At 45.2% G+C, this 27910-nt stretch overlaps 2 protein-coding genes across 4 annotated transcripts in view; one reads left to right on the top strand and one right to left on the bottom strand.

The window, feature by feature from the left end:
- Positions 1-24286, top strand: part of atg7 (ATG7 autophagy related 7 homolog) — a 58684-nt gene extending 34398 nt beyond the window's left edge. The window contains exons 19-20 of one of the 2 annotated variants that reach the window (XR_013844181.1): positions 19779-19892; positions 23449-24286. Coding sequence is in view for 1 of the 2 variants with exons in the window: in XM_080001539.1 (XP_079857665.1) it covers positions 19779-19811 (33 nt within the window). In the remaining variant the exon portion in view is untranslated. Of the gene's footprint in view, positions 1-19778; positions 20666-23448 lie in introns of those variants that run through there. The other variant, XM_080001539.1, reaches the window with a different exon arrangement.
- Positions 24287-24292: 6 nt separating this feature from the next.
- vgll4b (vestigial-like family member 4b) overlaps positions 24293-27910 on the bottom strand; it is a 40495-nt gene continuing 36877 nt past the window's right edge. For both annotated transcript variants that reach the window (XM_080001542.1, XM_080001541.1), the window contains exons 3-5: positions 26078-26357; positions 25831-25948; positions 24293-25475 (exon numbers count right to left, since the gene is read on the bottom strand). In XM_080001542.1, coding sequence (XP_079857668.1) covers positions 25180-25475; positions 25831-25948; positions 26078-26357 — 694 coding nt within the window. In that variant the 3' untranslated portion in view covers positions 24293-25179. The remainder of the gene's footprint in view (positions 25476-25830; positions 25949-26077; positions 26358-27910) is intronic.

Here is a 27910-nt window from a genome sequence, read left to right as displayed (position 1 = left end):
AAAGGACATACAGACAGACAGAGATTCCTTCCTTTATAGTTCGATTAGATAGTTAGATTAGATGAACAGTGGCAAACAACATAATTTTGAATACAATTCTATTTTAATTAATTGCCACTATGCATTGCATAATCTTTAACTGTTAAACTTTAATGTTGCATACTCTAGAGCAGTGGTCTTCAACCTTCTTGATATCAAGGACCCGATGCCCATTTGATAAGGTTTTGTCCGTGGGACCCCAATCCGAGAAGATCTTTACTGTTGGATGTGATTTTGTCCAAAATTCCACTCCTTAGTTAGAGAGGTAAAAGTGAAACTGTGATCATAACAGTCATCATGGTACATTCTCAAATTGTGAAGATGAACTAATAATAATTTTGCTGAGGATCACCTAGAAACTCTTGAAGGACCTCTGGGGGGCCCCTAGACCCCATGTTGAGAACCACTGCTCTAGAGTAAAACAACAAACAAGAGAAAGGTGTTTTGATATCAGAGTTGCACTTTTTGTTATTATTAAGGTACATTTTGAGCTTGACAGGCAATATTTCCGATTCCCCTTACCTACCTACCTACCTACCTGCTACCTACCTACTTACCTGCTACCTACATACCTACCTACCTACCTACCTGCTACCTACCTACCTACCTGCTACCTACCTACATACCTACCTGCTACCTACATACCTACCTACCTACCTGCTGCCTACCTACTTACCTGCTAACTTCCTACCTACTTACCTACCTGCTTCCTACCTACCTGCTACCTACCTACCTACCTGCTACCAACCTGCTACCTACCTACTGAAGGTTTTTTGCTAATAGTCAGAGATCTCTGTGTCATTATTGCATTGTAGTCATTCTGGACATGGAGAGCCCGGTATTCATGTGTGGGGCCTCAACGAGCAGTTTGGCTCTTTGTAATTAAAACACGTGATTGGTTGAAAAATAATTAGAAAAAACTAAAAAAAACCCAGACAGATTTTCATTTAGTTTCCAACCCAATTAAGGACCACATTCTGTAGCACATAATATATTTAATGAGGTTAATGTCATTCAAAGTGTTTGTGTGGGTGGATGCGTGTCAGGCTGGATAGAACTGGAAGTAGTAATGAAGGACGGGGTTTGGACAGAACCACAATAGAGCGACAGAGACGTTGACCCACATTGACAGACACAGCGCGGGCTCGTAAGGAGTGTCTGCACAGGATGCTCCTTCTTCACCTCGCAGGCAGCACTCTTTGATTGAGCGGCAGTACAACATTACACTTCATTTTGTCAGCTCGTGTAGTAGAAATCAAGGTCTAATTTTGACAGAGACCTGGGAGTAAATGACACGTGTACATATATACAGCATGTAAGAAATAAAACACACACACACACACGTTCCAATAGAATTCAGTCACACGTAACAGAATTCCAGTTCAGACATGGACATTCTAAAGATCAATCCATTCTTTATCGGGAATCTGATGAATGTTTTTCGAACTGTAAAACATATTTAATGTTTTAATCATCAGCTGACGATCCTGACTATAACTATCCATCTCTAATACAGTCGAGCTTTGATGACTTGTTCAAGGGCAAGGGATCATTGTGCCTGTCTGTTGCCGCAGGTGTGGGGACTGAGCCTGTAATTATTTGGTTAAAGGATGGTCTCCACAACACACGGCCCGCAAAAAAAATAAACATATATGAATGAAAATAATGACGGTGTACCCTTAAATAAAAGACACTGCTTAATTATGGAGTTATTACTGTGGGGTGAGTAATTAGCTGTGATCCTGAGTTGGGCTAAAGACACACACGCACGCACGCACGCGTGCACGCACACGCACACACACACACACACACACACACACACACACACACACACTCACACTCACATACACATACACATACACACACACACACACACCTCTCTCGCTCCAGTGGAGTGTTTGGCTGTAAGATAACACAACACATGCCAATAATGATCACTTTGGCTCATGCGGACACCCTAGGGACGTCCTCCATCTCCCTTCTACGTCAATGACACTCCAGTGACGACAGGGTGGATTTGGTAGTGTTGGCCCGTCAACCAGCACTTTGAAGCCATACAGGCTGCAGCGTGCAGGCACATGAAGAGGGACAATGTATTGTTGGCTCTCTTTACTTTCTTACGCACTACATTTCACAATTCCTAGACTTACACTTGCGCACACACACCCATCTCTTTAAGCGTCAGAGGGGCCCCGTGTATGTCAGAACATTATCCAAACACAGCTACGGTTGCTACATGCTGCAATTATTGCAGATGGACTCGACCTCCGCTGGAAAAACATATTAGGTCTGCTTTTTCATCAGCAGAGAGAGAGTGTGTGTGTGTGTGTGTGTGTGTGTGTGTGTGGTGTGTGTGTGTGTGTGTGCGTGTGTTCAGAAAGAGTGAGTTTGAAAGGGGAGTTTGAAATCAAAATGAGCAAATGTGTAACCATCAGTTCTGGGGAGAAAAAAAAAACATGACATATGACTTGAAGTAATATGTATTCTGGCTAGAGAGAGAGAGAGAGAGAGAGAGAGAGAGGGAGAGAGAGAGAGAGAGAGAGAGAGAGGAGAGAGAGAGAGAGAGAGAGAGAGAGAGAGAGAGAGAGAGAGAGAGAGAGAGAGAGAGAGAGAGAGAGAGAGAGAGAGAGAGAGAGAGAGAGAGAGAGAGAGAGAGAGGAGAGAGAGAGAGAATGTTAACTATGAGGATTTGTGAACATTGATATCAGCCACAACTAGAGATGGGAAACACCAGCTAACTCACGATACAATGGCAATAGATTTCCCACGATTGCGATGGTATCACGATACAGGCAATTCCAATTACAGGTGCAGTTAAGTAAGATTAAAAAAAAGGTGTGTGTGTCAGCATATATCACATCAGCGGTTTCGTTATCCGGTAATTGCCGGTTTTTGACCAGGAAAGTCTTGACTGTTGAAGTCCGACATCATTTAATCTCTCCGGTCATAATATCCGGTGAAAAAATTCGCTCCAAATGCAATTTGAATTAGTGCTAGGTGGATAATTTCTATTAAAAAAGTCTGCCGATCTGTTTATTTCTGTGTTCAGCAAGTTGCAACAGCAGTTTGGACAATCTAAAGCTGAAATGACACGTGAAACACTGAGACATTTCATTCAATGTATTATATAATTATAGGACCCAGAATCGCGATTGTGGCGCCTCCCCTTGCGGCTGCCTGCGCGGGCACCTTGTGTCGATTACGCACATTTTGGTATTTTTTAGTATTTATAGAGCTTATTGTGCGTAATCACCGGGTGTCATGACATTTCACTGCATATATGTATAACCGTATGTATATGTATGTGACAAATAATCTCTTGAACTTGAACTTGAACTTGATCTGAAAGCTTCGCCCCTGACCTATCACGTTTGTCGATATAGAACTAAGCCCCGCCCCCTCCCTCGTGGACAGGCTGCGCTTGTAAACACACAGAGCGGAGACGGAGCCGCAGCGTCTGGAACTCTGAGGAGAAACAGAAAGTTGATGTATCGTTGGGACACATACATCCATAGTCGCTTTTGGCATGGCACTCTTTTTGTTTTGTTCAATTAGGAAACAGAGTAAATTAAATACATCGGCAATAACAACAAACTTTCTATTTGCTTTGTTTGGAGGAAAGAATCGCTCTGATCGCACGGTGGAGTGGAGATCAATTCTGAAAAAAAATCCTGCCCGCCTTCTCACCGCCAAATGGGTGCCAGGCCGCAGAGCAAATGCCTGCGGCACAGTGCTTGGGAACCTCTGTGTTAGGGTGTGAGCAAGAGAGAAAAATACGCTTGTATCTATATCTATTTATGATCAAAAAAAAAGGATGCATATATTTTTTTATGTATGCTAGCTATGCCTGCCTATGATGTATTGCTCTACTAATAATAGTCCTGAGGTGTACTTGCGGAGCTGCATGTCAGCTATGTACAGAAGCTATTTCATCTGCTATCCTTTACATAGTTAACATCTCTTTCTCTCTCTCCTCCCTCTGTCGTACACACACATTTTCTATACATAGTTTTACTCCATGCATGTAGATTATATTAAGCACCTTGGTAGCCTGGGTATCTATGCAAGTCATTTTCACACTGCACAATTGATCTATTTGCCGCCCTGAATACCTCTATCCTTAGAGAGATAGAAACAATTTTTTTTTGTGATTTTTATTTGTGTGCATCAAGTGTTTATATACATGAATTGTTTTTAAAAGATATATTTGGAAAGTTTTGCGGTAGCTGACCAAAAATAGATGAGGAAAAAGTATGCCATATAGAAGGTGAGAAGATCTAAACTTGTCCGGGCGAGTGCCTAGTTTGCCTCAGCTACTGGAACACCAGTTATGAGTGGTAAGCTCACTTCTGTGCAGAAGCGGCGTGGGGTTCGACAGCTGTCCTCGGGAACTGAGCCCAAAGGGCCACGTACAGAATCATCAATCGAGGGACATTGATTTTCACGAGTCATAAACAGTCAGCTTTCGCCCCACAACGAAAAAGAAATGGGTTCTATAGATGGCTCGGTCTGCTGGCGCCGGCCAGTCCAGATCGGTGCCCTCTTCAACCCCGGCAGCTGGCTGGACGTATGGACAGACAGACACGAGGACGATCAGGTTGCTGCCGATCCGTAGTCTAGTCTTCCCTCCTCGGCCCCTGCCCTCGATTTCTTTACTGTAGCGCTCAGTGGGTATTTCTGTCACAGGGCTACTCCGGCATTTTTAGAACACATTCACTTCCGAAAGCTATGCCATGTGGCCCCTCGTCTCCAAACCTTTGATGCGGTTTGACCTGCAAGTGAGTCATTGAATTATGAATTTTGAATTATGCATTTCTATATGCATGAAAGCCTTTTTTTTCTCCTCTACTAAGAATACCGTTCTGTAGGTCATATTCTACTTTAAAATAAAAACTTCCCTGCCTCGCTCAAACAAAAATAATAACCTTTTTTACCAAAAGGTATGTCAAAAATGTGCAACTGAATGGCACAGAATGTTTCAGCCAGTCCGATAAAAGCTTTCAATTCCGACAACCAGCCGTGGAAATTGAGGTGTAATGTCCAGGGGATGTATTCACAAAGAATTTCATCTTCTAGGCACTTAGATTTCCCAGCAGAGAGTTTCCTCTTAAAACATGTACCTGAAGCTTTTCTCTGAAGCTGCAGCTTTTATTGCAGAATGTGGAGAACCAGGCTCGATGTGTTGAGGTGTGTACGGCCCCAGATATCTTCAGTGTTCAGCTCATATCCACATTATACTGTTCAATGCAGCTACAGCTGTCACCTCATCTCAGAGAGAACCGTGTTTACTGCGGCAGAGGCAGAAATTAACCAGACTTTTTGTTCCCGTGGTGATGCGTTTTAACGGCCTGCCAGGAACTCGCTGTGCATCTGGCACGGCAAACTCCTGGCAGGCTCGGTCCCAGGTAATCTGCCCTGGAGCCCTGGCCTAGGAAGCGTGCACACACACACACGCACACACACACACACACACACACACACACACACACACACTTGACCACAGTTCCAGCTCTTATCGGTCCCTCTGATGTTCTGCTGCCCAACACATGGAGGAGGGTGATAGCATCAGGCCTGAAGTTCAGATTTTGCAAGCAAATAACACAAACACACACGCACACGCACATGATTCTGCCTCAGGTCCGATTCCCCTTTTTTTTCTCTCTCTCCCTGTGTTCCCCTTTCTTTCTCCAACACAAAGTCACAGGATGTATTTATTTTCCTCTAACCTCATTTTCCCTCACAAAAAGGCTCAATCCATGACGTTAAAGTGCATGAATTAGCATAAGGAGATGGCCAACCTAGTTGAGCAACTCGTGCTTTTCACTGACGATGTGCACTTTAGGAACTTTTAAAAACTTGGGAGTGCTTCAACTGCACAATGAATATATTATGACAGTACAGCTTGAGTTCATTAAGTACTGTTTATTGAAACCTCTTTGCCATATCAAGATTTTTCCCCACAAGCTGGTTATTGCATTACAATTATTATTTTTTAATCAGTGTTTGAACCAACACCCTGCTCACACTAGATGATGACACATATGCGTTCTTTGAACTGCAGACGATTTGTGAGACGGAGTGATTTTATTTTTTATTTTTAATCAAATTATCGGTCCCGATTTTGATTTTATGCGTTTTAGCAGGGAAGCTGCTAATGTTTGGGTAAACTTCATCAAAGAGCTGCACTGTCAGCCATTGGTTTCACACTGTGAATAGGTCTTTGTAATGGAAGCCTGTGACTGTCGGCTGGCCTTAACTTAACATCAAAAGATCCCCTCGCTTGTTGTTTGCTTGGCAATAAGCCCCTTTCTCCCCTCCGAGCGTATGCGTGTGTGTGTGTGCGCGCACGCACTTGCATGAATGTGTCTCTGAAGCTCTGTGTTTTTTAGTCCGGGTTTAAAACCCAATGGACGAGCTACTGAACGTGTTGAAGCGAGCGGCTGCAATGCTTCACAAACTGTGTCGGACAACTGGAGAGAGAGAGGCTGCTTTTACTTTAAGATTATCTCGTCCCTCATTGTGTGTTCGACCGTCCGTGCGTGTGTGTGCGTGTGTATCTATGCCTGTGGGGCCCCACTCGGGCTTGATTCCTCCCTGTGACCACACATAAGTTGGCTTTGACTCACAGTTCTAATTAAATGTGGGGCAGGTCTCTGCTGGCAGCGCTCAGCCACAAGTTCACGCTGCATCTGACGCTGATCTGTTATTTACCGTTGGGTTAGTTACATGCACAGAACCCCCAATTAGGACGGTCTTTATATGGGACGGTAACAAGCACATTTATATACACAAATTTGGGGTTTAAGTCCTCGAAAGTAGCAAGTATAATGAAAAGTCAATTTACAAGTATTCTTATTTGTAAAGTCATTTGGTGGAGGGTTCCTTTAGTTATATTCGGTCACAGTACAGTCGATCCAACGTGTTGGTTCTTTAACAAGGGTTAGAACATCTGAGTGTTATGGAACCAGTGTGTGAATCAGTGTTACGGCGATAACCTACAGGAAATGTGTCAGAGGAGGAAATGGGGACCAGAGGGAGAGACCCAGAGAGAGGAAGAGGAGAGAGAGAAAAAAAACAAAAAGGAATAGGAAAAGGGAGACAACATGGGCATTTCATAGAATTTCGAGATTGTGAAATCGACGGGGGGGCTTAAGGCGGGTGGGGGGGGGGGGCAATTAATCGCTTGAGAAAGAACAGATGAGAGAGTCGGCCAATGAGTGGGAGTGAGGTGGTGAGTTCTGAGAAAGAGAGCTCTGAGAAGGGGATCAGAGAGAGGTGTGCCATGGAGAGAGAGAGGGAGAGAGACGTCCCGATGTGCAGGCAGTCGGTTCTTGTCCCGAGAGAGAGACGACAGGACTCAGCTGCTTCTCCGTGGGCCACCACACCCAGCTGAGAGACTCCATTTGTTTTTCTAGCTGGTCTTTACGACTCTTGATAGAAATTGTGAAATGAGAGAGAGAGAGAGAGACGCAGGGACGGGCTGAGCAAACAAAGGAACTGACATAATGAGAAAAAGAGTCGCTGATAAGAGATTGATTGAGCAGATTTATTCAGAATGATGGCGGAAGCAGAGTGGGACGTGGGCTGGGGGCTTTGAACAGAGAGAGGAAGGTGTGTAATGGTTGCGTGACAAACAGAGGAAACAGAGCGGGGGAGCAGAAAACAGGGAATTGTGTGAATGAAACGTGACTGGTTGGGTGTTTGAGGGGGAGGGGGCGACATCAGAGCGAGGTACGACCCCCGGGTTACAAACGAAAAGAGAGAATACGGAAAACAAGTCCATTGGTTGTATGGTTTGCGACGTGGAGCCGAGCTGCGAGCGCCGGTGCCTTGTTTGAATTACCCCGAGACTCAGGAGTTTATCAAAACACCGGCTGGGGACACGACCTCAGCTGGGACCTGCACACTTACTCTGTTCCCACCAACCTCCCTGCAGCCTCACTCTCTTATAATCTCTCTCTCTCTCTCTCTCTCTCTCTCTCTCTCTCTCTCTCTCTCTCTCTCTCTCTCTCTCTCTCTCTCTCTCTCTCTCTCTCTCTCTCTCTCTCTCTCTACCCAGGCTTACCGCTATCCTCCCCATTTTCCTCTGCTTTCTCTGTTTTCCTACTTTCTCTCCTCACCCACCGCTTAAGCCCTGTCTACCAGCTACTACCAGCCTGACTATGTTGTTTCTCCACAGACAGTACTTGCTCACTACAGTATAGACTTAATAGTTGATGTATAATACGTAATATCCTGTCTAAAGCATTTTTCCCATCCGAGTTTGTATATGTCAAAAAAAGGATACAATCAAGTTGCGTTTCCGTAACCTCCAGCGTGTCTGACCTGACTCATGGTGTTAGATTTTGTATTGGGGGGATTCGCAGAAACCAACTGCCTATTTTAGCCTATTTCAGACCGATATCCCATATCAGTGTCAGAGTATCCCTCAACATGCGATGTGGCGCACGTTGAAGTTCCAGACGTTGGTGTGTGAGTAGAATATGGGTAGGAATATCCATGTATCATTCGATCATTTCATATTGGAATTAGAATCCAAAATCAGAAGGTGGTGACTTTTTCCCTCATGCGGGACCATGAAATGTTTTCGTTGTGGGGATCGCTCCGTGAGGACCACAGCGGAGAACTCCCACGCTCCCCCGAGGGACTCCGGCACCGCCCCAATCGGTCTCCGGACCGGAGGGCGCTGCCTGTGCCGGGTGTGGGCATGGATACTCCATGCTGCTTCTACAGTTTTTTGGTTGTCCCCCCCCCCCCCCCCCCCATCACTCTCGTACCATGACCGTCCCTTTTCCTGGGTGTTTGCAATTGAATGTGACACACTAGGGGAAAAAAAAAAGTTCATTTTGGTGTAAAATCGGTATAACTAAACCTGGTGAAAGTACTCAGGATACCAGCCTTACCTCCCTTCTCTTGTTTGTTTGCTTGTTTGTTTGCTGTTTTGTTTTTCATGAATTTTGGTTGTACTAGGTTGTATTAGATTGTTGATTACCATTACAGGTAATGTACTTTAGAAACTGGCAGAATTTGACCTTCATTGTGGATTGGTGGTAGTTTTTTGGAAGTCCTTCTCTTTCCTCTGTCAATCCACACACACACACACACACACACACACACACAGTGACCAGCACATCCTGTTCCCAATTCTTATCGAAGCCAAGCTCACACCCCAAACACGTCAGAAAATGCATGTGTACATAAACACCAAACGCTGTAGCACACCGGCTCACGTAGTCCTTAACCTGTCCACCATGTTCCCTCCCGAGAGTGGCGAGACGGGAGAATCCATGACCTTAACCAAAATCCAAATCTGTCCAGACGCAGACTTAATGGAGTAGATTCTTTAACTTCAAACTGCAATCACGTGATTGCCCAAATCTAAATCAGATGGTCCCAATGTCCACTTCTCCCTAAAGAATGGTCACGAGTGTCAAATGTTTTTTTTTCTGGTATCAAGCCAAACGACGGTTTGGCAAAATAGTTCTGTGCTGCTAAGAAATGTTGCCTCGCTTATGAATCCATGTTTAGATACCGTCAAAGGTTCTGAATACCAAAATTGATAATAAGTACTCTTTGGCCTTTTGCCAGGATGGAGGACACCGTTGGGTCTTGGAGATGAAGTGTGCTCACGTCACGGTGCTGACCCCCCGGGCTGGAGGTCGGGGAGTCAAAATCCCATGTCACAGTTTGACAAATGCATCCATCGCGTAAATGGTTTGAGAGAACCGTTAGTGTTTATTTGGGTCAGGATATGTCTGTGAAAGATCAACCTCAACTCCCAGGACCTTTCCGTCTCTCGGATGTCCCACATTTCATCCCTCCTTTTCTGCATCGTAGTCTTCTTTCAATGTGTTGTTTTCCTTTTTGGTCTCTGGACCACTCCCACATTCATCTTACCCTCCTACAGCCTTTGGTCCCCAAAACCTCTGATGACACAGCGTCTCCATCGGACTTTACAGCCTGTCTGATGTCATACTTGCTCAGCGGCGTCCCAGGAAAACACAGATCTAACTCACAGGCAGGTCACAGCACCTTGTGTTTTACTGCCCTGTGGACAGATTTGACATTTCACCCCAAGCCCAGCATGTTAGCAGCACTCTGCAGACCACATTTGCAAAATTCCCACCACATACGGCTGGAATGTCTCTTGAAGGAATTCTGGAATTTAGCTGCTAATGCAACTTGTCGAATACCAGCTCACATTCCACTGTGGTGCAGGAGTTATTTTTTTCCCTGGTCTTGCATGTCTGTGATTGCGTTTTTTTTGCCCGTGCACGGGAGAGGGAACAGACACAGGCACAATTGGATTCCTTATATCAGCTATGTTTTTCTTTTAACTTTTTCTCCAAAAACATGACTTTCTGTTTTTGAACTGTAGATTATTCAGTTTACTTAACATTCTATAGTTGCGTCCTTACCTTACCTAACACCTAAATAAGAGCCTTTGCATTCTGACCAACATTTGAGAACATGCTCTTTGAAACGCAACTTTTCTAACACACTTTTCTCTTTGTTTGGCCTTCCGTCAGGTGGGGGTAGACCGTATCTCTTCCTTTATGCTATAGAGTGAAAGAGTGGCATTTCACAGCTGAGTAGACTGGTAACTCGACACCCAACCTTTAATATTTAATCACCTGTTTCAGCCCAGCACGATAAACACATGCTTCACCTTTGTAGGTGTGCCTGTGTCGGGTGTACCTGCGTGTACTATTTGTGCTTCTATCATGTTTGATTTGAGTTAAATACAAAGAGCTTTGAGACAGAATGCTAATAAATAGACACAAGGCTGCGTTTTGCTCTCTTAAACTGCAACTGCATCTGCAGGTGTGTGTGTGTGTGTGTGTGTGTGTGTGTGTGTGTGTGTGTGTGTGTGTGTGTGTGTGTGTGTGTGTGTGTGTGTGTGTGTGTGTGTGTGTGTGTGTGTGCGTGCGTGCGTGCGTGCGTGCGTGCGTGCGTGCGTGCGTGCGTGCGTGCGTGCGTGCGTGCGTGCGTGCGTGCGTGTGCGTTTCTTGTTTTCATCTTTTGGGTAATTTTAAAGGGCTTGTTTTGTGTTGTGTTTTTCCATGATAGAGGTTGTTAGCTGAGAGAGCAAAATGTAAGCTTTCAAGAAGGAATGACGCAACAGGCCAAGAGTTGGGGTTTTCTTTCTCCTTCATAATTTAAATCGAGTAACAAGAGGAGGTTTCTTGAGCTGCTTTCACACATGAACTCCGGACAATGTCCTGATAATCAGGTCCGGAAATTGTCGAGAGTTTCCCTTTCACACATGTAGCACACAACCGGAAATTGTCCGTGTCAGACCCATTTACACCACCTGGAAAGACTCTGCTTGGGGGCAGAGCCTGCGTAGAGCGTGCAGGAGGCAGAACGTGACACTGCAGAGTTTTAGCACACCCAAGATGGCAAACGAGGCTACCGACTTATCTTTTTTTTGGCATTGATACTCCATTTAGTGGAAAGCAATATAATGGAAAGCAGAAAGGAGTACGAGCATGAAGATCCACACAAAGGTTAATGAGTGTCGCATGATAGAGACGTCATCAACACGCGACACACCCACTCGCTTGCTGTGAATTCTCTGAACAATGACCTGCTCTGTTCACACATACCGCTCAATCTGACTTTGTGACGCAGACTTTGTACTCGGATGCTGGCTGGGTAAAGTCCAGGTAATGTCCAGTCCAAATGATTCGGACATTTGCGTTCACATGGGTAATGTCCAGATAATTTCAGGGTTGCAGTGCATGTGTGAGAGCAACTGTAGTGTAGCATGGAAGATACAACATCAAATGAAGCCATGTGCACACTGCAGTTGATAACCGCATATAATCTACTCGGCTTAAGCTGTATTCAATATTAAAGTGTTAGAAATATAATAGACAAATAGAGTTCCTTTACAAAGAGAATGAGAAGTGTCCTCTTTGGCCTTCGATGTCTTAAGGTTGTGATTGAAGTCTTCCCATGTCTGTGTAAAAGCTGTCCTCAGGGGGTCTTATGAGGGAGGATAAAACAAGCTCACTTCCCCTTTAATTAGCATAAACTATCAAATGCCTCCCGCTAGGTAACAGATCTTAGAAAAGTTGTCGAGGAGATCATGAATTTCAGTGGCCTATTTCTAAAAGTGCAGTAATAGGCCATTTAACCGTAAAGACAAGAGTTAAGGATGAATTTAACTTTCGTATTAGCACTTGTGGGCTTCTCCAGAATCTTCCATTATGGGGGAATAAGTGAGAACTTCTAATGGAAATTAAACCTTATTTTTCGATGATTGGGCATCAGCGTATTTTATATGAATCCAGTGAGCTGCCTAGTACAATGGGACAATTGCAGACACATTCTTTTGTGACAAATAAAATATTCTGATGTCAATCACTAAAGGTGACTCAATGGTCGAAAGTAAGGTAATGGTATATGGTAATAATGGTAGTGATCATGGTGGGTTTACTGTGGAGCTCATGAAGGACTACTGATACCAGTTATTGTTGCTGTTAACTACGAGATCTCTTGTCCATAGCACCATTTGTAACTTAGTCCCAAGTGGGAAACCTTCAGAATACTCTTCGATGTCTTGAATGACTTTCATCCTGCCTGTATTATTTTATAACTTTTAATATGCTTGATCTGCCGCACAACCATAAATTAAACCACCCAACATCATAGCAAAAAAATAAAGTACAATCGTTTGAAAACACTGCTAATATGTTTATTTACTTTCATCTAAGATGAGCCACTGCACTACACATTAAACTCATTCTGCTAAACTCTGCTCCGCTATAAAGCGTCACACTGTGTGGTCCACTAATTGTACGTCTCCATGATGAAAGCTCGACTTTGTTGCTTTGGTGTCAATGCTAATATGCAAAGCAGATGTGTGTTTAACGGTGTAGGCCATCGGTGGCAGTGTAATACACACAACCAAACGGGTAAAGACTGTTGTTAACACTCGCAGGGAAGGGTTTAGAGGTTGGATACCCACTGGGGCCACCCGTACTTCCAACCTATTTCTCGAACTATTCATATTTTCAATCTATTTTGGTGTGCTAAATCAGGGTTTTCAACTGGTATCAGGTGTTACAGGACAATAAGGCCAACATTCCACTTAATTATTAGGTCATAGAACTATTTCAAGGAAATGTATGAAAAGCTCATAGATATGTGTCAAAGTTTCACATATCAATGTGCCACACGCTGAAAAGGGTAAGAATGCATTCAATCATTTAACCCAGATATAAGAATGCTGTTGAAATCAGAGCACAAATTGGTTCTTGCTTCCTCCTATAGTATGTTAATATTGTTGGATAGCAAAGGTCAAATTCTGCTTAATTTCTTTAAGCAACAAATTTAAGTCTAGAGAAGCAACTTTCCAGTCACTCTTGTCTTTAAAGCGCCGCTATGTAACTTTTGGTATTTGGGATTTGGCGTCCCCTACAGTTTCTGAGTGCAATTGCACGTTTACGCCACTGTCATAAAACTGAAAATAATTTATTTTACCAGAAGAATTTGAACCTTATGGGTCACGTTTCGATAACAGTCTATGTTACAAACGCAAAAATTAAGGTATAACTGGGTTATAGCACCCCTTGCATGGACCTAGCCGTTTCAGCGAGCACTCTGGGAGGGGAGGAAGTTGCTTCAGAATGGCTTTAAATCTGTCTGTTTGTCCATCTAGAAAGGCAGGAATCTCTGTCTGTATGGACGTATGTCCTTCGATCATCTTGATAACCGTTCATCCGATGTACTTCACACTTGGCGGGTGTATTGATGGGGACCCAAGGACATACAGTGTAGAATTTGGTAGAGCTGCCCCCTGAAAGTCGACGAGTTAAATCGTCAGTCGGAAAACCCGTCAGTGGTTCTTCAAGTCGAGCAGTCGTTTATTTATTTATTTTGTCAGTCGGTGTGCATTACAATAACAGGATAAAACAGATAGCTTACAAAACAGGCATAACATTTCAATGAGGAATTATAAATAAGGGGAATAATAAATGTATTTTTATATATGTGAATCAAACGCGGCTCTCCACAGCTAAAGACAGTGTGGTGACGGGGCTCGTAGACTCGTTACGATTACTTTCTGCACATAACACATGTGATCAGGGAGAGAGTCACGGACAAAGTGTCACCATGCACAATATAGTTCCATGCCTTTCCATACGCACTACTTTCATAAGCAGAAGTGAAATAAAATCACCTACATCTAAAATAAAAACACTGTTTTGGCGGGCCGATCACGGACGCCCCATCACTAGCAAGAACATCATCGAAAAATTTTGCATTGAACAACCAAATCCAGTTAGACTGGCTAAAGAGTCGGGTACAGCCCTACCATTTGGACACGCGACACGTGTAACATTAATGCACTTTCAATAAGCAGCGAGCCAGCAGGGGGCGGGGCTTCAGGGTTCCGCGACTGAGTCACAAAGGGTTTCTTTCCCCGGTGTGGGACTTTCACCAGCAGTTTCATCTTCCACTATGGTACGCACTACTGAATGATTGACGTCTTTTTTAATTGTGCCATTAAAATGAAGGGGCACGCACTCGAGTATATAACATACTATAGAAAACCTCCAACCAAATGGTTTTCTTCGGTCGTGGAGGGGGGCATAATAATCAACAGCAGCAGACGATTGGCTGTGAATCCACTGGCCTGTGGCTCCAACTCCAACCTGCTTTATCTGATCAGATCCCAGCCTCGGTTTAAAAACAAGCCAGTTCTATTATACATTCATATCACCCTGAGCAAGACAGATTACGCCCCCCCCCCACAAACACACACACACACACACACACACTTGGAAACGCACACATTTGCATAAACACACACACACACACACACAGTTCCACTCTGATCACACTCTGATTACATGCAGATTAACATTGGCCTGAACCAAAATATCCAACGTCCAATTTTAACCTGCAGTGATTCGAGGGTCTGCCGTGATAAGGTGCTTCAGAGATTAAAATGTGTTGTGTATCAGGAATCATAAACCACCGTCCTGTATGTGACTGCCAATCCCCTCAGGGGGGGTGTGTGTGTGTGTGTGTGTGTGTGTGTGTGTGTGTGTGTGTGTGTGTGTGTGTGTGTGTGTGTGTGTGTGTGTGTGTGTGTGTGTGTGTGTGTGTGTGTGTGTGTGCGCGTGCGTGTGCACGCACGCATAATGAATCAAGACATGGGGCTTGTGTATGTTGTTATTGAATCTGTTTTTGAATTTACAAAATCAAAAAAGTCCTGTTGATCGGAATTGATCTTTGTTTTCAGTGATTTAACTGGTTGCCTTTTATCCATCACTTTGCCATCAATTACCCATTGGATTTGAAATTCTTTCTTTCCCTTATTTTGTCCAGCCCTGTGGACACTCAGCTTTGCATTTATTGACTGACGCCTGATGCGACGCAGTGTCAACAGTTTTGAAACAGCTTCGTTATTCAGTTTGAATGAGAGTAGTAAAGATGTTGGCTTGAGCCAATCAAAGCTATCCATGTTATGTAAGGTGACCCCCCCCCCCCCTTCCTGCTGAAAGCCTCATTCCCTCTTTCTCTCGTTATTTATACAAAGGATCTCTCACACACACACACACACACACACACACACACACACACACACCATCCGTTGGGCATGGCGGCCGTCCAGCGCGGAGCTCCGGTGCCGCTGCGTTTCAAAGCGCCCTTTGCTTGCCGTCCTTTTGAAGCCGGCTCCCCGGCAGCAGTGCAACATAAGAGCCGAACGTCTGGCTTTGATATGACTCGGTCCCTGATTCTCCGCAGCCCAGCGCAACCCCCTGTTGTGTTTGGACGATGGGGGGGGGGGGGGGGCGGGACCCGTTATCGATGGAGATCAAGTTCGGAAAACCTAAAGCGATAACAACCGATGTCAACACCACGAGCCCCGCAATAAAAATCCAGCCGTGGAACATCTTTTATCACAATGAACTGGAACGGAGTAGCGGACCCTTTGCATCCACCCTGTCGGAGCAGGTGGAGCTTGCGCTTGTCCCGCTTAGGGACGCCAACGCACCAGTATGGCAACTGTATATTGTCTTGCACTGGCACAAATGGAACAGAAAACTAATGTTATGAGTTACTGCTGTGGCACTGTCTTGAAAAAGGCCCGTAGCCTTTCAGGCCACATGGCCTAAATCCTGAGAATGTGAGCGGCAAGCTCGGCCAGGTTGGATGGGTTAGAAGGCTCCTTCCTATATGCTTTTAAATTCTGATGCAATTCTTATCCAGGTGCCATTTGGATAATATAGCTGCGGTGAGCGGTACAGTAAGCAACACGAGATTTCAAGCAAGTCCAATATCCAACTAAGGTGATTCTTTTTGTTTCACGATGATTCCGAGGGACATCATGATCCCCCTGGTCCGGCAAGCTCGTCGTGTTCGAAAACTGGCAACTGCTCTCACAAAAAAAACAAAAAACAACCCTTAACACAGTACCAAAGAAGTGTGGGAAGCGAGAGACGGCTGAGAGGGTGTGGCGCCTTTGTCGTGAACCAGAGAGCGCGGACGACGTGGTCGACCAAAACTGCACAGTTGCGGGGTTCCATCTAAGTTGTGTGGGCCTACAGCGTGCACCTGCAAAAGAAGCCCTCATCGTTCCACCCACGCCCAAGCGACTGCATAGTGTCACGGCTTTCGAGGCGCTGCCGGGCAGGCTGTGCCGCCGGAGAAGTGTTTCTCCTTTTTTATTATAACACGAGCTCATTCCCATCCAGATCAGTCGGTCATCATTTAGTCATTTAGCAGACGCTTTTATCCAAAGCGACTTACAATTGTTCAAACACCGACGGACGCAGCCATCAGGAGCAATTAGGGGTTAGTGTCTTGCTCAAGGACACTACAGCATGCTAGCAGGAGGAGCCTGAGATCGAACCAGCAACCTTTGGATCACTAGACCACCAGCTCTACCTCCTGAGCTACCATCCCCCTTTGTGCGGTCATCAGCCGCACAAAGGACTTACGTCTGTTCACATAAACCCTTGCATTGAGTGCAATAACAAAACAAGTTTGTTTCAACTGCTTATATTTGGATGAGGAATACCTCTCACGCACCTGGTGCAATGATCCCAATACGCACCGTAGACTTGGAGCGACGGACGGCTCGGGAGCAGATCGGAGCTCACAGTAGCAATGCGGTTTGCCGTTGTAGCTGTTTTCTTCTTTGTTGATATAATGCATTACATTTATGATTTTTCATTTATGTATTTTATGGTTTTAGCCGTTCCCTCTGCCACACATGCCACCCGAGTGGCGTTCTCAGGGCCCTCCCACACAGAGACACAGACGATGGAGTACAAAAACAGCAGTTTTACTGTAGCGAGTGGGCAAGGTGGAACAAGCCCGGAGCAGATGGACAACATGTCGTGACAAGGGCTCCTCTCCTGTGTGTGTGTGTGTGTGTGTGTGTGTGTGTGTGTGTGTGTGTGTGTGTGTGTGTGTGTGTGTGTGTGTGTGTGTGTGTGTGTGTGTGTGTGTGTGTGTGTGTGTGTGTGTGTGTGTGTGTGTGTGGGGGGGGGGGTTTACCTGTTGCCCATTGACTAGTCTAACGAGCAACAGGTGAACAGCCACCCTGATCCTGGGCCCAATTACCTAGACCCAGGACAGGTGTGGCTACTCAAACCACACTACAATGATATATACCTATTACTATATACACATTATTTACATGACTTACATTGTTCATATTCAGAATTGCAATTATCCTCTTATGTCAGTCATATATTATATCTTTTTATATATATATATGTATATGTATATATTTGTACTGCAATTATATGTTTATACTTTGCAATCCAATCTCTGTGCCATTATCTACTTTACAGCGCCATATTTTACATTTGTAGTATTGTCCTACACACTTTGTGCGTATTACACTCGTGTGCAATTACCCTGTGAGATTGTCCGTCGTCGTCATATCTGTATCAATGAAAGCTGTATATATAGTTTTTATTTTTATTAAAATGTTGTTTTACTTTTTATTCCCTATCACTCTTTTCCTTTACTTTTATCTCTTGAGCTGCTGTTAGGAGTGAATTTCCCCGGCGTGGGATTGATAAAGTTGATCTTATCTTGATGCCGTTCATGTTCCTCGCTTCTGGCTTGTGTGTGCATAGCACTCCTTGGCACTAATGCAGCATCCATTGGTTTTTTTTTGTTTTTTTTTTCCTAAAAACTCACGACGTCATATACTGTACATACCTCCTCAGAAAACCACTAATGTCCTTCTTCTGACACAAAAACTCTTATTATGGTCCTAATGGTCCCACACAGCCTGAGAACGGAAGTGCACATTACCGCTCTACCTAGAAATCAACCATTCAACCTGAACCTGCGTCCACCACATTGGCTTCCCATGTTTTATTTGGATGACAAGGAAACAACACATCGATGGAAATTCTCAAGACTTCCTTCACTGTACGTGCAGGACGGCGTCAAATGCCGTCCTGCAACGCGTGACAGAAGGTCTGGTCTGGCAGTTGCCGTCTTGACCCGACGTACGCTGGTGTGACCTCGTCGCATGCGTCACACGCAGGCTCCATTTGAATCGAAACCTAACGGGCGATCAAGAGGGATCTGGATGACGTCCATTTGATTGGGTTTCCTTTTCGCTGTCGCCTCAGAGCACAGCGGTGGAGATCGGCATCAATGCCGGTCGCATCATCTCTCCTTTTAAAAAAAAAAAAAAAAAGACGACGCGGTTTCATTTTCTCCTCGGGCAGAAAGTGGCAGGTTTGGCAACACTCTGTTGTGTAATCTCTGTCGTCTCCCCTCCTGGAATGAGGCGCGATGGGCCGTGAATGGGAGATTTTAAAGGAGGGGAGTGTTTTGGTTTTTTTTGTTTTTTTTGTTTTTTTTTTTGTTTGTTTATTTTTAACCACTTCTGCAATCCACATTTTCCAAGTGAACGTTTCTCATTATGAGTATTTAACGGTCACTTTCCAGCCCGTTGTTCCGTGTTGGTTGTTTGGTCGTTGGTCAGAGCCGGTGAGATTTTTCTTGAAGGACTCTGAAGACGGTAACTTGTTTGCCGTTTTCTGGACTCATTTCGTTATTTACACCTTGCACACGACGGCAGCGAAGGGAGAGAACGAGTGCAACGTCCTCGCCGTCACCCGGTCCACGTCTCGCACCGGAATTCAGGTTTCAGCCCTCACAAAGCGGCGCATTGAAAAGAATGTGACGGGCTGCTGTCAAAACTGTCAGTGAGTGTGTGGGTGTGGGTGTGTGTGTGTGTGTGTGTGTGTGTGAGTACGTACACTGCGTACACAGAGGTATGTGAATTGCGTCTCACAGGCAGAGAATGTGGAGAATCCGCTATTGCAAGAATGACACTGTTGTTTACTGACACACTGCTGCAGAGGGTGTGTGTGTGTGTGTGTGTGTGTGTGTGTGTGTGTGTGTGTTTGTGTGTGTGTCATTAACATTATAAGGTAACTTCCGTGTTGTGGATAAATATCCTCTGACACGTTCAGTTTAATGTTCTGTAAATTGGCAGACAGCATCCCACCATCTTTCCCTTTTTATTCAGTTCATACACTCTTTTCACCCGGTACCAGCCATTGCCATGGTAACATTCTGTTAACATTTCATACGCGTGGACACATCATTGACGTGGCGCTAATCCCGCTCGGAAATATGCTTTAATTCTCGTTTATATTTTGGACCGTCTATGGATTATTCGTCTCATTTTATATCCTACGGCCATGTCTGACTTGGGCCTTTGTGCTGCTCCTCCACAGATCTGGGATATGAGCGATGACGAGAGCATCTGAAGAGGAGAAACGTTTCGATTCAAGATCTTCAAGGAGGACAGACAAAATGAAAGCTCCACGCCCACAGGCTGCGGTGCACAGGTAGACTTCTGTTGTTCCCTCCACTGTAAAAGGAAGAGTCTGACACGTCTCACAGCGGATATTTACTCTGGATGCGAGAGTGAATCGGGGATTTGAACGATTTCTTTTTTTTTTTTTTTTTTTCCAAGAAAGTGACATGGAGCAAAGGACAGAAACAGAAAATAAAATATGTACATTAACGACAACAAGCACACGAGAAATAATCCTTGTAAAACGAAAATAAATTGTTTTTAAGAAAACGTTCAGGTGGAAGGTGACGCAGCCGTCACCGATCAAACCACGTCCTGGTACGAAACACAGTGATTTCTGAAACTGTCTCTTTCAGTTTGAACTACAACGGCCACAATATTACTTTTAAAAGTTGCATGTTTACTTCAATACGGTGGCTCTTATTACTATTATGATGCTCTAAATTCAAGTAATTCTGGACAAGAGCTTTAACTAAGTCACACAAATGTGTTTCCAATCCCCATTGATCCTACATTTGTATTTTTGTTCACCACATGAAGCAAAATGTCACTAGATGTGTTGTCCCCCATCACTGCCTTGTGTTTACTGAGCAGCATTTCTATTTTTTATTCAGTAAGTCATGTTTGCATACACACAACCAGTCTTACAACACGCTGCTTAGCAGGCGCTCTCTTCTGAGTCTGTAAAACAAAATTGAACATGCATGTGTAAAATGTGTCCAATTATCTGAACCAAAATGTCCTGTTCAATATGATACGTGTAATGTATATATTTGAAGATCAGTGAAACAACTGAAAATAAACTTAAATAAATTAAGTCAAGGACTCATGCTCATCTTTTCATCTCGAGGTGAAGATTAAAGATTTTTTTCAAGTCTGATATGTGTATAAAGGAGCACTACAACACAGCAAAGACACCCGAAACAGTCAGTGGTTTAAGAGCACTTTATTGTTTTATCAAGGCTACTTTACGTACAAAAAAGGTGGCCTGCCAAAACCTTTTCGATAGGAGACACAGAGCCACAGATTGACTTTTTATATAAACCTTTGAACAGTTTTGAGTTCTACTGCAACCAAGTCCATGCCACGTCCGAGTGGAAAAACAAAATGACAGAAAGAATACGTCGATCCTCTACCGGTCAGTGTTCAGGGCAGACTCTGTTTCACCAGGTTGTGGGATCAGGTGAAAGATAAGCTTCCTAAAATATCTTTTAGAATTTAGATCATCTTGGTTTCATGAACTTAGTATTAAAAGGCCGAGGAAACCAGTCTCTGAAAGCATTAAAGAAAAACAAAACCTGATAATATTTAGTTACAGTGGGTTTAAGAGTTCCTATCAAAGACAGTTTGTTTTTTGCTTTTCTGGAAGGTTGTTCATTTCTCCAGCCAGTTTACAAATAACCTAGAAGAAATGGTTGAGCAGGTAAACCACATTAGCCAAATGCATCACTGCTACATTAAAAAATAGAGAAGGTAAGGTCCCGAGGGGGCTCCTCTTCCTGTTCAGACGGTCAACCAGAAGCTTGTGAGTCGCCATCGTCACTGACGCACCAGTGGCTTAACGCAGTTTAGACAATACCTGTGTTCCTGCACTTAACCTTTTTTTTCCTAACTAGAAAAACTGAACAAAAAAGATCAACTTTTTCACAAAAAAAGAAATGCATGATTACAATAAAAGGACTGAAAGAAAAAAAAATTAAATAGCTACATGTAATTAACAAATTAATTGATCCTCAAAAAATACCTACGATTTTTTTCTCTGTACATTCGTTACGCACAGCGTAATGATGGTCTTAAAGTTACCTATTATAAAAAAGTATTTTTTAAGTGATATTCCTACAGTGTGTAGGGAAGTGTGTTGGGAAAAAAAGAGAAGAGCCTTCCATACACGGGGTGAAATGAAGAAGAAGAACAAACCTCAGGACACCAAACCCTTTCCCCTCCTCTCCACCTATTCCACAGTTTTAGATTTTTTTTTTTTTCCTAATCGGCTCCTGAGGGGCCCCACCCGCAACACCCCTTCCTAACGGGGCGTTCCTTTTACCTCGGAAGTCGGAGCTGGGAATGACGTCACACCCGGGTTGACCGGCACAAGCCGGGGAAAAAAAACAAACCAAGATGGACGCCTCCTTTGTTGCGATCGCTCTTTCGGAATACAGTCAACTACAGAACAAATATGGGATGGGGGAATGGAGCGCTGAACATGTGCATGTTCACACCCAAATAGACTTAATAAAAAAAAGAAACAGTTAACATCACCGCTGTGATACTACAGCTTTCACTTGTTGTTTATGCGCGGAGCACCCATCTTGGATTTTGAGGCGGGGGTCGGTGAGGTTCCTCCGACTTTCCGAATCGGAAAGCCGACTTCAGAGGGCGTTCCAGTTGAAATTTCCGACAGGGAACTCTGAAATCGTGACCTCCCAGTTCAAATGGAACGCACCGTATATCCCGCTCATGGCCTCAACTCGTCTCCTAACTAAACAAATTTCCGAAGATGAAGTTATTGCGAGTCGTGTCTCCCCCTACGTGCGAGTTGTAGCCAATTCCGGAACGTCTCACAACTACAACAACGAGCTGAACTCGGATGGATCCCAAAATGCGAGCGCTTTTTGTCATCGTTCCGCGTTCTGTTTGATTCTGGAGACGTGACGGAGGAGGAATGTGTGGACATTGTCAATCCGAGACAGAAACAGTCAGCAAGAAGCCAAGAACTCAACTGATATGCTTTGTAGGATCTGCGTGTTAAGCAACAAAAACTCCGGGGCACGCCGCCGCCGTAGTAGCTTGGTTGTCATGGAGATTAAGTTGATCCGGCCTGTACAAGGTTGACTTGGAGGAATGTGGCCACACACACACACACACACACACACACACACACACACACACACACACACACACACACACACACACACACACACACACACACACACACACACACACACACACACACACACACACACACACACACACACACGAGTCGCCGTGGCAGGTGGAGGTGTCACACCAGGGGTCACAGGGAGGAGGTGCTGAACCTGGGGTCTGTCAGGGAGAGTGTTGAACATCTCCCACCTCGGGAATACTTCTACGCCAAATGCTTCTCCGGCGCCGATCTTTATTTTTTTTTGTTCACGTACACCCGTCGCTACGGCCCGGCTTCGTGGGGAAAAGCGCGACTGTTGGTGCCACAGCGGGTTTCAGGAAAGTCAACCCTGGTGTTTCAAAAGCTCCCACCGCACCCCTGCTCCTCGGCTCAGCCCGTTTCCCAAAAAGCTCTCGGCGCTAAACAGGAAAAATGTATTTTTAACTGGGATGTTACTAGCCAGCTAGTCTGTACTAAGTTCAGGGGTCATTTGGAAATATGCTAGCATGCCCGCTAGCCAGGACATGGGGGGAGGGGCCATCCTCAGGGTGGTACAACCAACATGGACTGCGGCTTTTTGGGAAACACGACCCGACAGACTCGGTAGCATCCTGCGCCGCTGACGGATCGACATCTTTCCAAACGCCAACGAGCTGCGTTTCCAAAACTCTGTGACTGTGTGTGTGTGTGTGTGTGTGTGTGTGTGTGTGTGTGTTCCATCCAGGGGCCTGGTCGGCTTGGGGGAAACGCAGCCGTCGCTTCACAGAGCCTGTCCGGAGGCTGTCCCACGAGAACTGTTTGCAACCGCACGGGTATTGGAAAAAAAAACAAAAAAAAAACGATACAAAATAATATTAATAATACAATAACAATAAAATTGAGTACAACTGACCCAGCAGTGAGTGTATAGTGTCTACGACTGTTACTGACAACGACAGAATTAACTAACGTCTGAATGAAAAGGAGAGTAGTAACATTGAAATGCCGAGAAAAAAAAAATAAAATAAAATACATGAATAGAATAGATACCAGCTATTAGAAACAAATAAACATGCATCAGTAAAAGTACTAGTTTACCTTTCAAGCCATGTAGAAAACTACCAAACCACAGTGTGTAGGAGAAGGAGGGAGGCTGCAGGTACAGAGGCTGTACTCCTGCGCCCTTTTCACATCAGCTGTGATTAAAAAACAAAACAAACAAACAAACAAAAACAAAAAAATTGGCCGAGTTCCTAATCCGACTGGTTTTGTAAAAAGCCGCCAACTTTAGCGTTTTAACTTTTTTTGTTTAGCCTTTTTTTTTTTTTTTTTTTTTTTTTAATCAAGACAGAAAAAAATAAAATGTTTCGAAATGCAGACGATAGTCAACATCAACGACCTAACAAACTGCTTGATGTCAGCTGCAAGCTCCAAAAAAACAAACAAAAACAACAAAAAAAAAAAAACTCAATTTAACAACTTCTCCACATTCGCGCTGAATAACAAGCGTCAAGTTGTTCTGTCAATTTTGGAGAAAAATCGTCCGCGCCAAGCTAGAATTTGGAAGCTCCAAAGTAACGAGGTGGCACGGAGCCAGTTCTGGGAAGAAAACAGAAAAACAAAAAAAAAAAAAAAAAAAAAAACACAGATTTCATTCCTAAGCAAGAAAAGAAACATTTTAGTTGTAAAATCAGCCCTAGTAGTAGAAGTTCCCCCAATTAACCCTCTTATCAAAGTAGTGCAAATCAGACCAATTACTTTTTTAGGAACAGACAAACCATAATATGACCACCAGGACATGCACACACATAAATACACACAGGGGAGTGGGACAGACCAGGAGGAAAATGGCGGCGTGGTTTTAGCCATTTTGTTCCCTTGCAAGGGAGGGACCAGACGGTGTCGAGCCGAGGTTTCTTTGGTAGCACCGTCGGGTGGTGTGTGACGATTTGCTTCTTCTCCAAAATAATCACGTTTTCTCACTGTTCTTTCCTTTCAAATATCGGGCGTCTCACGATGCAAAAGCAGTTACACAACACTACGTAACAAAAAAAACAAACAACAACAACAGAAAAAAAAAAGAATGAAGCGAACTAACGAAAAATGCCTCCTTTCCTCTGGTTATGTACACGGCTATAAACATTAGCGCAGCTCCAAGCTTGTCGTGCGGGGAGGATTGAAGGCTGAGGAGCAGAGTGAAGCTCCGGTCAGTCCCAAAGCCAAAACCCCGAAACCCCAAAACCCCGACCGTCGTTACTAAACCGCAAAAAAACAAACAAAAAAGAAAAAACGGAAAGTCCCGTCCAAGGCCTCAGTATTATTGCTTGATCGATCCTCTATGAGTGCATAGAGAGCAGAAGTCGGGTGGGGGTTTTTGGGGGGCGTGGGACACTGGGTCTGGGGGGTTGCGGCTATGACGGTTAAGGAAAAGGGGGAGGAGGAGGAGGAGGAGGAGGAGGAGGGCCCCTGCCCTTCCTCAGGAGACCACGGAGGGGGAGTGGTTGTGGTTGACCATGTGGCTGCTGGGCGAGGAGTTGGGGCTGCTGCCTGACGACGAGGGGCTGCCCTTGTTCTTGATCTGCAGCCAGGTCTCGCCCAGCGCCTTAGCGAAGTGGTCGTCCACCGAGCCGGTGATGGACACAGAGTTGGTGATGGACACGGAGTTGACGGCGGCGGCGGCGGCGGCGGCGGCGGCAGGCTCGGGCTCCTTGTAGTTCTTCCCCAGGCTGCGGCGGAAGTGCTCCTCCACCACCGGGTCGCAGGCGGTGTTGGCTGGAGGGGAGAGTACATTTTTACCGTACATCAAAACGCACCGATGAGAGACGGCGGAGAACGCCGGGCAGCCATTACGGCACGACCCCCCCCCCCGGGGGGGGCTCCCTTTAAGAGGCTCCGGGGGGGGTCCTCGGCGAAGCCATTTCATTTTTTTTTCAAGACGTCTCGAGGTGCACGGAGGGAGTTCACAGGGAAGGAAAATAATCACATAATTGGCTTTTATTTTACCTCAAGAAAGAAAGCGGCACCGGGGAAAAAAAAATGTAAAGCTGGATAAATGAAAGTAATTACTAAAACGTGTTGAACCGTCAGGAAAATTCATGCAGCGGTGAAGTCGGGGAAGCAGACTCACTGTTTGTTCTCCTGTAGTTGTTGCTGAGGCTGGAGCAGCCGTTGTGAGACACTGGACAGTGAGACAGGTTGCAGTTGCGATTGTTTGCCGGGACGCATGTGATCACTGACGGACGATTCTGAAACACACAGCGAGAGAAGATGAACTAAACACACACGCACACGCACACACACACACACACACACACACACACACACACACACACACACACACACACACACACACACACACACACACGTTTTCTTACCTGCTGGCGCTCCACGGCATTGACGGTGTGCGGCACTGTCGCTATGGTTACCAAGCTGCTGCGTGAGTCCACCATGCTGTTTTTGGTGAGCGCCAGCGGCTGGTCCATGCTGGCGAGACTAGCCAGGTGGTGGTGGTGATGGTGGTGGTGGTGGTGGTGGGCATGGCTGTACAAGTGGTTGCCATGGACACCCAGGGCCCCGGCCACCACCACACGTTCGATGGGACTCCGGCTGCGGTCCTTGGAGCTGCCGGCGCTGCGGTAGTCTCCGTTAGGTTTCCTGGGATGGGGAAAGAAGGAATAGGGTTTAAAATGGCAACGCAATCCCCCAATGGCGGCCATTACTTCAAATACTCTCAGTGCAGTTGTGGAAATCATCCTGAACACATTTAATTGTTTTAAGGAGAGACCCACCCAGCATCTCCCATCACATGCGCACGGCCTGAAACTGCCTCATTTCTGTTGCATAACAACCCTTGGATAATGGTAGCCACTGTTTTTGGAACATTTAAAATCAAAATAAAGTGAGGGAGTTGGACAGGAAAATTAGGGAGAGATACGAGGGCCGGTGCCAAAATGATGAACACGGATGTTTTTTGTTTGTTTTGTTCCCCCCCCCCCTTAAAAAGTTGTATAACACAGCAGCACGGACGGGGTTAAATGTACCTAACCAGAGATAGAGAGATCAGACAGTGAAAGAGGAAGGAAAAAAAAAAAGCAAAAAGGGTGACAACAAAGGGAGGATTGTTTCTGGGGTTCTCCACTGAGGGGACAGCGCTCGGTCACACACACACACACACACACACACACACACACACACACACACACACACACACACACACACACACACACACACACACACACACACACACACACACACACACACACACACACACACGTTGTCCTTTCTAAACTCATCCAGGTACAGGAGAGATATGCAGTTCAAAGATCAGAATGATTTTGTTTGTTGTTCCCTCTTCTTCCTCCGTCCTGTTCTCGGTGTGAACCCTCCAATCAGGGGGGAGGGAGGGGGGAGAGAAAGAAAAGATTGTATCACTCAAAAACCAGTTCAAGGCGTCCTCCTCGGTGAGAGGAAAGCTATTTACACGTTACAGTTTGTTCTCTGAGCTGTAAACCTATGTTTAAACGGCAGAGCAGGCTGCACCGTCTCCATAATGTTACTTCCAGTGATTCCCGCCCGGTGGTGACTGATTAAGCCACAAAGTCCTGTCTCACACCGTCTGCACTTCCCCGCAAACTGTCTCCTCAAATCGGAGGCCCGGTTAGAGGGAGATTAACTGTACGGCCTTTCCTGTCTGACGCACAAATGCATGCACACAAATCTAAAACAATGAGCTCCAGATCCTGCAACGAGATCTTTGCCAAAAAAGGGGGAAAACCGTCATCGCACAACACCAGGGACACGCCGGCGTTGTTTTGTTTGTTTTTTTTGGGGGGATTTGTAGTGGGTTTTTTTGTTCATTTCGCCGCCCCCTCGTCGCCGCGCTCCTCTACGTGACACCGGTCTAATGAGGCTACGCAGAAACGCTCGGTTGGGTTTTGTCTGGATGCGACGCAACCGGACCAGACGAAGCCTTGTTTGTATCCGTGTGACCAGGCAACCGGAGTGTTTGGCCAAGCATCTGGAGCCCACAACACCATTCACAGGCGGAAACCAACACACTCCGCAGAAAAGAAAAAGTGTGAGAGAGGGAGAGGTGGAGAGAGAGAGAGAGAGAGAGAGAAGTAGCTTCTGAATGGTAGAGACTTCTACTACAGAATGTTTTGGGCCGGGAGTTTCCCTCATTTGTTCTGAGATCATTCATTGCTGCC

The sequence above is a fragment of the Zeus faber genome (genome assembly GCF_960531495.2).
Source record: "Zeus faber genome assembly, chromosome: 5".
In the NCBI taxonomy this organism is placed as follows: Eukaryota; Metazoa; Chordata; class Actinopteri; order Zeiformes; family Zeidae; genus Zeus; species Zeus faber.
Note: the sequence above shows the minus strand (reverse complement) of the source record. Positions and strands in the feature narration are given on the sequence as shown.